Source organism: Channa argus, chromosome 8 (assembly GCF_033026475.1).
Source record: "Channa argus isolate prfri chromosome 8, Channa argus male v1.0, whole genome shotgun sequence".
Classification (NCBI taxonomy): Eukaryota; Metazoa; Chordata; class Actinopteri; order Anabantiformes; family Channidae; genus Channa; species Channa argus.
The window spans coordinates 5,248,274-5,262,980 of NC_090204.1; the positions used below are offsets into that span (position 1 = coordinate 5,248,274).

The window sequence follows — 14,707 nt, forward strand, 5'->3', positions numbered from 1 at the left end:
ATCCACGTTTGAGTTAAATCTCCGCCCCTCCGCCTGTAGTACGGACAACGCCGGTTTACAAAACGCACTGTTTGTAATGTTCCTCAGCGCCTCACTTCTATGGTGACGCGTCCGAACAGCAGATCATCGGCGCTCTTTTCAAACGTCTTTACCGCGGAAACATGTTAACTTACGAGGCGTTGATTTAATAACTTAACGAAGAGCAACATGTGATAGCGCAATGGATCTCGTGCAAGTTATTGATTCAAGGGATGCATCTATCTCTGTGATGTAGACCCCAGTTTGTGAAGCTAACGTTAGCTGCATGAAAAACAGTCCTTCCAAACACTGAACGGGTTAGTGGTAGGAAAACGGTCCTCACTCGCTGGCTACTGCTCCTTATTGTTCCTGATAAGCAGGTAAATGTAATATTTTGGCAGGAGAAAACCAGGCAAAATTATATAGTTAGTAAACATGCTATAAGTTACAGTGTTAACTTAAGCTAACGACCTAATGTTAGCTTCCATTATCTAAATACCTAGCTGACCGCTACGCCTCTAAACTCTACATAGCTTTAAACAATTGATGTTGGTTGTGTGTTTCACGATATTGTAGTGATGCTGTGTGTTAGCTACTATGCTAACTAACGCAAACATGTTCTAAACTAGTAAATGAGTGAACAACCATGAACAGCAGCGCAGAGAGGAAATTTGTCAACCTACGGAAGCGTCTTGATCAGCTGGGCTACCGACAGACACTGGGAATTGAGTCACTGCCTCTAGTTGAAAAACTATTCAGGTGAATCTTCTTTTTCTCACTTTTATGTCGATTAGCTACTCACGTCTAGTTATATGTTGTTTATTCATGTTTCTCTTCCTCTGTTTTGCAGTGATCTGGTCCACACGACTGAAAGCTTGCGCAATGTCAAACTGTCAGCAGGGAAAACCGAGAAAGAGAGCCGAAATGTCGATGCTCTTCTGGAGCCATACAAGTCAGAGAATGCTCGGCTGGTCAGGGAAAACAATGAGCTGCACCTCGAGTTTCTCAAGTTAAAGGAGGAGAAGGACCGTGTCACCAAAGGTAGACTGTGATAATCAGCTAGCCTTCCAACACGTTTTCCAACATCCACTAAAGACTGGTTTCTCTCCACACAATCTTGTCTCCTCATAGAGCTGAAGACCCACATTAGAAAACTTGATCATGAGACATGTGACCTGAAGTTTTTAAATAATCAGTATGTGCACAAGGTTCGCTGTCTGGAGAGGGACAGCAAAGCTAAAGGGGAGCGCATCCAACAGCTGCAGGAGAAGAACATGCAAGCTGTGGTACAGACTCCAGGTAAGTGTGACTTAACCTCTGTGACAACGACAAATTAAACGTGATATGTTGTGATTTTGATAGATTCTTGTATTATTGAAGTGCTAAACTAAATTTTGCAGAAACGTGCCGTAAGGGCAGTTTAAGTCAAATACGAATTTGACCTTTTTTCTTGCGCAGGTGGGAAAAAGCGAAGCATTCCCTTCAGACGTCAGAGGATGCAAATTGATGAGCTCCTACCTTCTTCCTCTACAATAGCATACCCCGTGGCACAGCCCGATGATCCATATATAGCTGACCTGCTGCAACTGGCAGATGGAAGGTTTGTTTTCTTTTGTGACAGCGGAACTCTGCTGTGAAACGTTCACTGCTTGATGGATGTGCTTTTTACATTTGCTGTTTGACTCTGTAGAATTCATGAGCTACAAGAAAACATCATAAAAGTCAAACTAGACCTGGAAAATGCTCAAGAACACATAAAGCACTTAAATATTCAGGTAAGAAATAAATTGGCTATAATAATAAATGCATTTTGTTATTGTGGAGGTCATTAGGTGTTGTTTTACTATTGATTTGTGTCAGGTTCAGGAAAGGGACAAAGAGATTGAGCGTCTAAATCGTGCACTTCACGGAGGACGACCGCATGATGTCATATCCCTTGAAGCTCAGAACGTCAGCAATGAGAAACTAATTTCCCATCTTAACCTTCAGGCAAGCATGGCATTCAAAAACGATGTTTACCCAGACGTTCAAATAAATGGGGAATTTATATCAAATATGAGATGAAGGTTCCCCTGGGGGGAAAAAAATGGAGTTGTTAGCTGATGGGCAGGTTAGTGGGTACTGCTACTTGTTGCTTTGTTTTACAGATTGAGTACCTGCAGGAGACCAACAGGACACTGGAGGAGACTGTACAGGGACTGCAGAAGAAGAAAATAGATTCCTCCACTGAAGTAGCCAATCTGTCTTTAAAGAATCTGGAGCTGTGTGAGGAGCTTACACAGATAGACGACCTTGCAAAAAAGCTGGAGATGGACAAAGAGCGCGTGTTGGAAACAGCTGACCTGGAACTACAAGAATCTAAAGTAAGTATATGGGAATGCAGATAGGAGGACATACACTAAATTGCCAAAAGTATTCGCTCACCCATCCAAATAAATGAATTCAGGTGCACAAAGCAAGGTCCATAAAGACATGGATGAGTGAGTTTGGTGTGGAAGAACTTGACTGGCCTGCACAGAGTCCTGACCTCAACCCGATAGAACACCTTTGGGATGAATTAAAGACTGCAAGCACTGTGTGTAATGTATTTCATAAACACACTCCTAAACCTCGTGGAAAGCCTTCCCAGAAGAGTTGAAGCTGTTATAGCTGCAAAGGGTGGGCTGACATCATATTAAACCCTATGGATGAAGAATGGGATGTCACTAAAGTTCATATGGGTCTAAAGGCAGGTGAGCGAATACTTTTGGCAATATAGTGTATATGGAAATGTAAAGAACTTACAAGCCGCACACTGTCAGTATATTAGATAACAAAGTGCAAATGGCTACATAACAAAACAAACTTTAATTCTTAAGTTCATATGGGTCTAGAGGCAGGTGAGCGAATACTTTTGGCAATATAGTGTATATGGAAATGTAAAGAACTTACAAGCCGCACACTGTCAGTATATTAGATAACAAAGTGCAAATGGCTACATAACAAAACAAACTTTAATTCTTAGTCTGTTTTCTCCACAGAAAGAAATTCAAAGACAACAGAAAATCATTGAAGACTTAGAGGACATCATCACAAAAATTAGAAGAGTATGTACTGTGTGTGTGAGATAGCTAGAGGTCTCTGTATGTATCTGTATAAAGCCAATTTGTTGGAAATGTTTGAATTCAGGAGCAGACTGAAGGCGACTATGAAAAAGACCGTCTAAGAGATCAGTTTGTGGAGCTCAAAGAGCAGAATGAGAAAATGGAGGGCCTGGTGAATTTCCTGGAGGAGCAGAAAATCAGACTGCAAGACAAAATTGAGAAAATAATGGCAGCTGGTAAGTATCAGTCAACTGTTTAAAGCAATAGCAGCTCTGTATTCTCTACTTGAATAAAATTTTACTGTGTCTTAGACAAAGAGCTAGTGCTGGAGTTGGAGGCCATGCGAGCTAAACATGGTGTTTGTGGGAGGGAACGCTCCCCATCCCGTCTGGATGCATTTGTCAAGAGTCTAGAGGAGGAAAGAGATTTCTATCGCCAAGAGGCAGAGCGCTACAAAAGAACAAGAAGAGCAGGTGGCCTGGACTTAAGCCCAAGTCGTAGTCCAGGCAAGGGCAAGAGTCCTAAGTCCATGGCAAGCAAAGTAAGAGACGACATAAATTTGTTGACTGTTTTCCTGTCTAAGGTCATTTCTCTTAAAGTGGTGCAATAAATGTACAATATAATGGCTTCAAAATTTCAGGGAGGTGTTGCAGAGGCCGAATTGCTACGTTTATTAAAAGAAAAAGAGCAACTAAAAGCTTCTCTGTTAGAGTTTGAGAAACACACAGAAGACATTCAAAACAAAGTGAAGGCCCTCAGTGCTGAGAGAGACCATTACAAAACCCTGTTCAAACAGGTGAGCTTGAAAAAACTGTGTATTACTAGATAATTAAATGAAAATACACTACTGTAATTTACACTTCTAAAGACCATACGTGCTTGTTCACTAAGGTACAAGAGGATCTAAAGCTTGCTCACAGCTCCGATACTTCAGCTGATGTTGTGAAACTGGAGAAGGAGTTGAAACAGGCGGGAATCAAAATCCAGGAGTTGACCATTGAAAGAGACGTGCTGATGGAGAGATTAAAGGTTAGTAATGCATTTCAAGGTGTACAGGCCAGTGCTGTCATAATTTGCATTGCTACACTACTCACAAAATTTAAGGATATTTGACTTTCGGGTGAAATGTATGAAAAATGTCAAAGGTTCATTCTACAGTGATATTATATCATTAAAGTAGGGCATAAAGTAGAAGCATGCAATGGTAATTTCTTCATTTCAACAATTTATTGAAAGCCTAACAACAGTGGTGGGTACACCACAACAAAAAATGTCAGTGTTGTATTGGTGTCATGATGTTACAATTTGACATGTGGCATGACGAGGAGGACTGTTTTTAATTTATTTTTTATTTTTTATTAAACCAGAACATTTAGTCGATTCGTGGTAAGAGCCTTAATCATCTTGTTAGAGAACAGCATATTATGCAATAAGTACTGAAACCCTGAACATTTGGGCATGTGCATTCAAAAGAGAGTCAAATTGAGTTAATGTGTTAAGGTTACAGTGCATTGTAGATGCATTCTGAAATTTCAAAGTCAAATATCTCTAACTTTTTGTAAGTAGTGTATGTTGATGAGATAATTTTAACATTAACACAAAATTTACATATTATTGTGGGGTTTTTTTCTAATTAGTTCCAGTAAACATAGAGCTGTCTTGAATGTTTGCTAGAATGTACAACAGAAATATGTATACTTTTTTTTATTTTATTTTGATATTAACATTTATTTATTATTTTTTGCAACCCTTCATGAATCTGCTTTGTTGAACTCTTCTCCATTCCAAGTTGTAAAAGTAATGTACAATGTAGTTTACCATCGACTGAGTCCAACACACACCAATATTCACTTTGCAGGCTGTCCAGACATCTGCCCTCACAAATAAAGAGGGAGAGAGCCAGAGGATTCTTGATCTGGAGAATGTCGTTAAGAGTGTAAGTCTGATCGATGTTTCAATAGGTCCCACCTCAGTATCCCTATGTGTTTCACAGAATCGCTATGTGTAGCTTTGCCCTTCATTTTTTTTTTTTTTTTTTTTTTTTTTTGTTGCTGCTTCTGTTGACCTGGCATGCTTTGGGCTGTAGTTGGAGCAGGAGCGGCTGAGCCTGCAGTCGCAGGTGAGCCTCCTACGGGAAAACAGGGAGGCTATGGAGGTGGAGCTGAAGGTTCGCTCTGCTGCTCTGATGCAGAATGCAGAGGACGTGACCCAGCAGAGGGCTGAATCAAATGCTCTCAGGTTTGTGTTAAAACAAACTTTAAAGTATTAATAAGATAAGCATAAAACAAAGGTGAAGTTGTATCTGCAATATCCGATGTGTTAAATGATTTATTATTTCTCCCCGAAAATCTTTTTTCCTGTTATTGTTTTGCGGTCACTTGCTGCTGTTACTGTAAAATTTCGCACGTTATTGTTTGTAGCCATTGTGTTTGAGATGGACTTCTCCCTGTATTTGTCTGTAGGATGCTACAGGAACAGATGGAGCAGTCTCTGTCTGACACCCAACACAGACTTTCCGTGAAGACGAACGAGTTGTATGCTGCCCATGAGCAGATTGAGAAACTGAAGGACAGAATAGGTAAATGTTTATAGATTTTATGAGGTCCAAGGTGAAAATCTGCAATTTTGTTGTCCTCCTGATTTGTTTTTTTTTTCCCTGTGGTTGCCTGTGTGTTTGCTTAATTTTGGCTTGTCTGTCAGGGGAACTGAGTCAGCAGGACTCAAAGCACAAGGAGGAAGTGACTATTCTTCAGAAGTCAATCTCTGTGCTAGATAGAGAGAAAGATGCTCTGCTGGATGAAGTGGATCAAAAAACTGAAAAACTGGTTGCTCTTCAAGCCGAGCTCTCCAGTAAGGTACTATCATCAAAATGACATGTTTTTATAATACAACCGTGTGGAAAAAATACAAAAACAAATGATTCTGAAGTAAAGTTCAGTCAAGACTAGAAGAAGCTAGCAAACAGTTTCCAACCAAGTAAAAACTATTCCAGTAACATGTCTCAACATCCTGATGACCAAAACTGGATGACTAACCTTCACAGTCAAAATTAAACCGATATGGGTCTTCAAAAGTTGTCGTCAGTAAAATAAAGTATGTACCTAACAATAAATTTACTATCCGATCCATCTTGTCTGCTGCCACATAATTTTTTGCTTGAATCAGACTGTTAGAGCCTAATTTTAACATCAGACAAACTGAGTATTTGTAGTTTTTTTTTCATTAGAGGATTATACATTTTGTTTCCCATTATTTACACTGGAAGCAAACTAGTATAAGGTCTCTTCATAGCCAGATTGCAAAAGAGCATTGATAACATGATCCACTTATAGAGCACGTCAGAAAATGTGAGTGCGGTATTAAGATGCATTCGGAAGAACTGAAAACCAATTCTTTTAGGTGTGTTGTGCTTAAATCGTATTCATGGGGTATTATTTCTTACATAGGAGAAGACACTTGAAGATGTGAGACTCACCGTTACAAACATGGACCACTCCTTAGCGTGAGTATTTGATTTGTTTTTTTTTTTTTCTTTGAGTTGAATGACAAAACAATCATCCATGAAATCACATTACTAAAGAATATGGGGATATTGCGGGATGCTTGCAGTCAGCTACAGGGGGCTTTAAACAGCCGCGAAAGGGAGATAACCAGCCTGCGGAGACAGCTGGATGGCACTCAGAATGAGCTGGCTGGACTCCGGAGGGATAAAGAAATCACGATAAGGGAGAACAGGAGGCTGCAGGATGACCTGGCTACAATGACCAGAGAGAACCAAGTGTGTAACAAAGTTCAAAGCTATTTATGCAGTCAGACTGTTTTTGCATTTTTATATATGATGAAATAAAACCTGTTGCTCTTGGATCTGGTTGTTCAGGCTGTGCATATGGAGATGGAAGAGGCTTTGCATGAGAAGGACGAGCTGAAGTTGAGGGTCCACTCCTACATTTCTGAAGTGTCTAGAATAGAAAAACTGATGGAAGCAAAGGTAGGAAGCAGTTGTACAGTCCTGCAGGTTTTAAGGCTAAAAGCTGTAGTAGATACTGTCTTTGTAAGGCTCTGGGCTTAGAAAAGTCGATTTCTTGGTCATCTTGTACACTGTCCCCTGTCTGCAAGCTGATTGTAAACTTTTGTCTCACAGGAACAGGAGAACAGGGATTTGCTGGAGCGGTTCAGGATGGCTCATTCTGAGGTGGAGGAACGGGAGCAGAAATTGCAGCAAGCTGAAGGCCTCCATAACTCCATCCGCCTGGAGCTGCTCTCTTCAGACACAGAACGCAGACACCTCCGTGATACTGTTGGTAACAAAGAGAGAGAAATCCAGCAGGTGAGGATGAGCCCAAGCTGCTGGTCTAGGTGCCATTATATTGGATGCAAACACTCAAGTGTCAGGCTTTATACCAGCTTGGAGATAATGTACATTTCATTCTGATATCTTCCAAGCATCTGCAGGCCCTGCAGGCTTATGAGGGCCAAGTATCATCACTGGTTCGTGGGGCATCACAACTAGAGGATGAGCTGCACAAGGCACAGGAGCAGAAAGCCGCTCTTCTTTCTGATCTGGCTTCTGTCCGGGAGCTCTGCGTTAAACTGGACTCTGACAAGGAACTCTCTGCACGTCAGCTGACCTCCAAAAGCATGGACCTCGAGAGGGTGAGCCCAGATATCGCTTTGGCATGTTTTTGGTAAACACTGCTTTGCCACCAGCAGTTATCTATCATGGGATATTAATGCTTTTTTGTAAACATGTTTTTACAATTTTAAGGTCACAGGAGAACTGGAAGATGTTCGGTCAGAGATGGAGCTACTTAAAAAGCAACTGGCCAGTGAGAGGTTGACTGTCCGCAACCTTGAGACCCTTCTCTCCACCAATCGACACAAGGAGTTTCAAACTCAGATGACAGCCAGCGAAAGAGAGTCTGAGTTGAAGGTTCTTCGTGACAGGCTTGTGCTGGCTGACAGCAAAACGTAAACAAATCTAGTTCAATAAATCTGAACTGTTACATCGAAATAAAAGTTGCAAGAACAAAATAGAATATTGTTTTTGTTTGTACATGTACTCAGCGCAGAACATGCCAGGGAGGTGTCCCAGCTCCGTGGCAAAGTGTCTCAGCTGCAGACTGAGATGGATGTTCTGAAAAGACAGTTGACCACTGAACGCTTTGAACGGTGAGATAAGCAATTTACTCACCTCAGTGTCACCCTGGGTATGAACCAATTGAGTTTAGTGGAACCAAGGTTTTATATATACATACATACAAAGAGTTTTAATATCTATTTGTAATTGATTGTTTACATTTGTAATTTATTTTTATTCATGTAACTAATGGAATAACAGTGCTGACAAACTGGATTATTTCTACTCCTTGTGCTAGTTTTTCACGTGGGGTTAGCTGCAAAAACAGATTACTTTATTGTTCTTTTAAGTAACATGTAGAGCGATAATACTGGAAAATGCCAAATTACCGTACTACAACAAGAAACTGAACAGTTTATTTGCTATGAGAGAACTTCCATTAAATCAGTTTCAACTGGCTATTTTTAGATTTTCAAAGCCTCATAGTGCAAGTGATGGTTATTTTGCAGAGTAACTGGAGCCCAATGTCCCCAACGTTTACAGAAATTAGACATATTTTTGTAAAATGTCAAAAGCTTTAATACAAAGATGTAATAGCAGTGGGGTGCAAATGATACAGTTGGACATCGTCTGAATGTGTCTGTTTCCCCAGTGAAAGGGCAGTTCAGGAAATGCGCAGACAGGATTTGTCACTGTCACTCCTGCGGAGTTCATCACCCCTCAGTGTCTCCTCCACTCCTCATCACATTTCCCCAGAACACCCCATCCTCCCAGTCGTTGACCACTTCAGTGACAAGTCAGCAGACAAGTAAGATTTAGAGACACAAGCTATTTTCAGGCGGTGTTTGTGGTGTACAATTTTCATGCAGGCATTTAGCTGTTTATTTTGAGTACTAATGAGAAACACCAGCTTTTAGAGAAACTATTTTATAAGCTTCCTTGTTTAATGAAAACCCTAACATATTTCCTGTTTGTTTTTACAGAAGTGTGAGCTTCAAGGATTAGCCACTATGAGACAGACAAACGAAGGAGCTGATAAGTGAGTCCGAAACCCCTAGAAGTTTGTGCCTTAAGTGTGGACATTAACAGTGACGGACTTCATAAGTCTTGACCTTAATTAGGCAGTAGATACCTCAGTAACACTTTGTTTTGTTACCCAGAATGAAACAGTACTAACATTGGTCACTTTTTTTGTATCCATATATTCATAAACTTGGTGACTTTTCTTTTATAGCCTGATACAAGCCTCCTCTCTGACAGTATGATTTATGTGCAGTCATTGACAACATTATGATTAGGTTTTTGTGAATGTAATGAATCTGTTTCTCAGCAACTAGGACCTCACAAGTAGCAAAACAAGTGTTCATCCAGCACTTGTTTTTTTATATAATGCTTAATTTTTACATTGTTTTTTAACTGTGTCTAAATTATTAAATTATTGACTAAATAAAGCCATACAAAATTGCAGGAATTGCAGTGACATGTATTCCAGAACTTGAACTTGATTACAGAACATTTATTTAATGGCAAATATTAGAAAAGGTGGAAAAAGGATGAGTAAGAGGCTGTAACAAAAATAAAAATTCTCAACTTCTGATGTAAACTGCACTACCCTCTGAGTACATAGTTTGTGTTTTAGCCAGCTAAACCACTAAATGCCCATGAAAACCATTAAACATTTAGTTTTTTCGACATGAAAAAACAAGTAAAATGCATGGTTTGGGCAACCTTATTAATATTTCCGTCTGAAATGGTTCAGTAATTTTAACAGTGCATGTAACATATTTCAATAACTTTCAGCTGTTTGCAGCTGATTTCAAGCTTTAGTGGTTTTGAAGTCAAGTCTCTCAATCTCTTTCAGTAATGAGTATTTACTTAGATGTGTGGATATCTCATGTAAAAATGCTAACCAGCTGTAAAAACACTGTTTGTTCCCCAGGCATAAAAAATATACAAAAGATTCTCTTCAAAAAATAATCTGAAACTATAAAACATTGCACATTTAATGCCGGCAGTGTTCAGTGGTTGTGTTGGGGAGAGGATACGTGAAAAGGGAAAAGTCTAAAATGTACTTGGGAAGGAGTTCCCTCAGTAGCCTCCGTGGTAAACTGCACAGATAATAGTGTAACGTTTCTGTGGTGACGGGCTTGTACCACATTTGCCTCTCTGGGAAGTGAACATCTGAAGGAGCACCAATGTGCTGGAGCACAAACTCTGCATCACTTTCCAGGTGCTCATAGGAGCCAATGAAGTCATAAGACACTGCACAGGGTTGGCATAAGTTGTACACTGGCATCCAGTGCTCATTCATACGCTCCACATCCTCATCCAACAAGTAACGCACAAATTCTCCAAAGGTCACATCATCTCCTGTTATAGATGCATCCTTGCCGCGGCCTTTCCTGTACCGCTTTATGATCTCTACGCCATACTTTTTCTGATACGACTCGATCTCCCCAAACTTGTTCCTGTATGCAGACAGCAGGCGCTCCATGGGCTCTCGCACAAACATGAACTTGAAGTAGTGCTTAAGCCGGTATCTGATCTCCTCAGGCTTTAGAGAGGACAAGAACTGCAGGTCACTGCGGTGATCCATCTTGATGTTGGCTTCAACGGTCTCCAGCGCTCCACTCAGGACCTTGAGGACCCTTTTCCAGTTGGAGCAAGCTACCTTGGGGACATAGCAGTAGAGGAAGCGGTACTCATCATTCACCAGGATGTGCTGCAATAGCGTCTTCCTCTGCAGGGGGGTCAGCGACCAAATGCTGTGGGGCATGTTCTTATGGCTGCACATGGTCCTAATGGTCCGATTACGGATCTCGTGGAAGATCTAAAAGTTAAATCACAAATCAATTACTTGAAGGGCAGTTTGGCAGCCTTTCACTTTGTGTCTTGAAAACATCTATATACATGTTCCCAGACTTTAGTGAAGCTCTGCCAAGTCTGAAAAAGTAAGCTACAATATGTTATGTTTGGTGATGTGACAGAGCACAGAGACAAGAGGCTTGAGTTCTTACCAAGTAAGAGTTTAATAAAAAGATTAATAAAAAAAAAGAGAAGAAAAAGACAGAAACAAATTGTATGGGAAAGATAGTATCAAGTGTTATACACGTCAAATCCTCTTACTACATACGGCTTTGATGTTTGTTGGTTTTTTGGGTTTTTTGTTACTATATGAAAATGCATTACTTAATCTTTGATCACGTTAAAAGTTGTCAACTCGTAAAGTCTGTTTGAATAAGATTCCAACGATAACGTTTTTAGTTGTGATCAACGACAAGTACTGCTTCACATCCTAAACTGTACCTCTGAATATTTGGCTTTATGACAGATCTACTACTACTTTACACAGTGTCGTGACAAAACGGCTTTTCTGCAGGCTACGATGCTGAGTTTACCAATCTGTAACCTTCACATGTCATTTCAGTACGGTACCTGGGACTCCACGTCCACTGCAGGCGAGTTGTGTTTCCCAAGCTGCCGGATGAAGTCCAGCCGCTTGCTGTTGCCCCTTGGTGGAGGAGTCTCCATACGGTTGAGCATTCCTTTCTCTATCATGAGCAGCAGGCCTCCGGATGCTACGATCACCAGGAACGTTAGCACCGAGGGGAGCACGGCGGAGCTGCGGCGGACAGAGCCCGAGTTTAGCGTTGTCCTAAAGTTTCTAAGCGAGCTACTCCGCGCTCCTCCGGACCTTTTGGCCCCGTAGTCCTGCCTGCGAGGAACCATGCTTTGTGTTCGGCTTGACTAACACCTATCAGGTTTTTTTTTTTTTTTAATAGCTGAACGCTAACTACTGAGTAAAAAACGCTGGTTACCTACCACGTACCCATACTTTACTTTTAAAGTAAGCAACGTAAAGTCTTCTGGCGTAAATGCACCAGTTCCTGTATGAGTTGTCAAAATAAAATGTCTTGGTCACAATATTGGAAACCATTTCGACTTTGTAGTGGAAAATGTGAACTGACGAATAAGTCTGAGGTTTGCAGGTAAGCAGGCTGCGCCTTATCAATTTCCCCCCCTTGATAATTTCAACTAAGGAAACCCCCAAAAACCTAACTAGTATGTTTTTAAAAAGGATTTCCGGTTAACACTTTCAAAATAAAACCCTTCACGAGTTTTATATTTTCCTCTAAAGGCTACATAACTATTTAAATGTAGGATATTCAAAATCATACTTACTGCTAGTTTGTCAAAATATCGTACAGCCATAAAAGTTGTCTATTAAAATGTGTGTCATGCCCCTTACAGAAGGAGGTCCAGTGAACTATTGTGCTCGGCACCTCTTTAAACAGCATGAGGGACGACGGGGCCTGCTGGGAAATGTAGTTCGTCTATTGTATCCTGCTCTTGCAACATGGAACCCACCGCAATTACTGTCCCCTTGTTCTTAAACAAAACCTCAAAGAAACTGTACAGTTCGACTCACTAAAATGAAAAATAATAGTTCCAATTGTCCAGTAAGCACTAGATTTATAATGGTATTTTTTAAAATAAGCACGGATCATCCCCTTTCTGTACAAAATTATTTTCTTTAACCCACCATAAAGCGGAAGAATTGGTCACGGGTGACTAAGTCTAACTATGATATTTCATATCATTTTTTCGGACTATAATTATTCATCCACTTATTGTGGATGTCAGCAGATATCAGTGTTGTGAAAAAACCAAGGTTATTTGGTATGATTTGTGCAGAACTAAAAGTATGTATTTTTTTTTTAAATCTAAGATGAAAAACGGGTACATGAAATGAGGAAAAGTTTACTTATTCTTCCAAAATAGTTTGACTACTTCAGGAAAATAAAATCACGAACCTCTCTTCTTCATAGGCCCCTTGAAACTAATGCCTTTCGCATAGTCATTAACGTTTTATTCTATCGGCAAAATTAAGACTGATCTTATCGAATTTATATAAATATATATGAATTTAATGTTTTCACAGTTACGTGGTCGCAGACATTATCTCGAAAACAGCGGCTAAGACCCAGCAGTCATGTCTATAAAGGAACCTATGGTGGTGTGATCAGGTCAGGAATCCCCAAACCGTAATGCACAGACAGATTCCATCCCCTTCAGAGAGACACCGTGTATCTCTCCTCTGGGCTTTCGCTCAGTTTCCCTTCAGCTTCTCATGACTTCAGAAGAGCACGAGCTGACGGTACAGTGACGCGCTCTCATCGTGACAGGAGCTCACATGTTGGCGCTGCACTGTACCACCACCGCTCGCCGTTCTCTGGCAGCCACACCCTCCCTTCTCCATCTCGCACGCGTGCAGCTGTGCTGGGCTGACGGTAGCTGCGTGCGTCTCCCCGTCGGGCACCCGCAGCATCAGCAACACAAAAGGGTCGCAGAAGCCAGAGCTTGGTTTCCCCCAGGATCATTTGGGAGGAGGAATCGCACGTAAAGAGGTGCTGTGATATTTTCCCCCCTCTTTTCTTCCATAATGTTTTATGTTTATGACGATTGATTTCCATTTTCACTCGCGCTGATGACCTTGTCACTGTATCCCACCTCATTTTTCATTGACCTGCTCAGATTTTCTGCTCCATCCTTCGCAGATATGTGTGTGTGTGTGTGCGCGCGCGCGCTCTAAATGATAAGAGACTCGCAATATCATCCGAGTTGAAATGCGCAAACGCCGATGTCAACAGGCCAACATATATAACAATCGTTTTTTCTTAAAATCCAACATCATGCTAATCAGTAAAACGCGATTTAGATGTCATTTGTGACAAAATGGTAAAAAAAAAAAAAAAATCAAAGGCCAGATTCTTTGTTCTCCATGCGCCTTTTAGTCTGGAATTAATAGACTAATCTCTGTGCGGAAGCATCCGCTAATCTGCCATTAACGGTAACGTATTGATCCGTACATTTAGGTTTTCATTACGGTCTTTCTCCAAACGTTACAATACTTGAAAACGTCAGGAAATTCGAGTCAACAGGAAGCCATGCACAGGCCATATGGTATGGGCCTTCATATGCGAAAAAAAATGTGATTAAACGTGATTATTTCTTCATCATTTAAATGCTTTTAATCCATACTGCACTTCTCAATATGGTTATGAGGCTTTGGTGCTGAGGCAGAGGGAAAACTGATGGCAGGTTGCCAGAAATGTATTCTGCTGGTGTTGGAATTTATGGGGCTAGTTTTTGCTCAACCGGTCTGGTTTTGCCAATCACCTGTATTTGCTATAGTAACTGTCTTCCGCCACAAAAGAAGTACAGTAATGGTTGAATTGTGGAACATTAAGCCTGGTGGCTAAGCTATGTGTCACACAGGTCTGTGTTTTGCAGAAGAAATAGCCAAGAGCTGTCATAGTAAGAACCAAGTCACTATCACTGCCTGAAATGTGTTGTTAAATATTTTAATTTTTAGTTTCACAATCAGCCTGATGGTTTGGATTCTCATATACAGAATCACAGTAAACAAACATTTGACTAAGCAGTCCTTTCATCACCACCAACACTGTGAGTAATGAAGATTTTTCAGACATCCGTGTTGCTCTTTTGCAATGCCAGACAGGATCCA

General features: G+C 40.8%; 2 protein-coding genes across 4 annotated transcripts; one reads left to right on the forward strand and one right to left on the reverse strand.

The window, feature by feature from the left end:
* The first annotated feature begins 62 nt into the window (after positions 1-62).
* On the forward strand, positions 63-11,746 carry cep135 (centrosomal protein 135). Of its 3 annotated transcripts, none has more exons than XM_067512613.1 (27): positions 63-398; positions 648-777; positions 869-1,059; positions 1,150-1,317; positions 1,477-1,618; positions 1,709-1,793; positions 1,879-2,007; positions 2,166-2,381; positions 3,039-3,104; positions 3,187-3,337; positions 3,413-3,642; positions 3,742-3,897; positions 3,993-4,130; positions 4,960-5,037; positions 5,188-5,339; positions 5,564-5,679; positions 5,802-5,956; positions 6,548-6,603; positions 6,711-6,879; positions 6,979-7,089; positions 7,243-7,428; positions 7,554-7,754; positions 7,867-8,069; positions 8,166-8,270; positions 8,831-8,986; positions 9,162-9,217; positions 11,606-11,746. In XM_067512613.1, exons 2-26 carry the CDS (start codon positions 665-667, stop codon positions 9,181-9,183), a joined length of 3,495 nt encoding a protein of 1,164 aa, XP_067368714.1. In that variant the 5' UTR covers positions 63-398; positions 648-664; the 3' UTR covers positions 9,184-9,217; positions 11,606-11,746. The 3 variants fall into 3 exon arrangements, with proteins under 3 accessions (XP_067368714.1, XP_067368712.1, XP_067368713.1); XM_067512611.1 differs by having other exon boundaries at positions 64-398; positions 7,545-7,754; XM_067512612.1 differs by lacking the exon at positions 11,606-11,746 and having other exon boundaries at positions 64-398; positions 7,545-7,754; positions 9,162-9,522.
* On the reverse strand, positions 9,679-11,907 carry chst14 (carbohydrate (N-acetylgalactosamine 4-0) sulfotransferase 14). The gene is made up of 2 exons (XM_067512619.1): positions 11,614-11,907; positions 9,679-11,008 (listed from the first exon to the last, which is right to left on the reverse strand). The coding sequence occupies exons 1-2, from the start codon at positions 11,905-11,907 to the stop codon at positions 10,181-10,183; spliced, it is 1,122 nt and encodes a 373-aa protein (XP_067368720.1). The 3' UTR covers positions 9,679-10,180.
* Between the last annotated feature and the right edge of the window lie 2,800 nt (positions 11,908-14,707).

Bases quoted from the DNA above. Each gene is read 5' to 3' on its own strand.
- cep135 (XM_067512611.1), top strand. From the start codon at position 665: ATGAACAGCAGCGCAGAGAGGAAATTTGTCAACCTACGGAAGCGTCTT. The intron at 1,060-1,149 runs GTAGACTGTGAT...GTCTCCTCATAG, and splicing joins GAAGGACCGTGTCACCAAAG to AGCTGAAGACCCACATTAGA. The intron at 3,338-3,412 runs GTAAGTATCAGT...ACTGTGTCTTAG, and splicing joins TGAGAAAATAATGGCAGCTG to ACAAAGAGCTAGTGCTGGAG.
- chst14 (XM_067512619.1), bottom strand. From the start codon at position 11,907: ATGGTTCCTCGCAGGCAGGACTACGGGGCCAAAAGGTCCGGAGGAGCG. The intron at 11,009-11,613 runs GTACCGTACTGA...TTTAACTTTTAG, and splicing joins CAGTGGACGTGGAGTCCCAG to ATCTTCCACGAGATCCGTAA.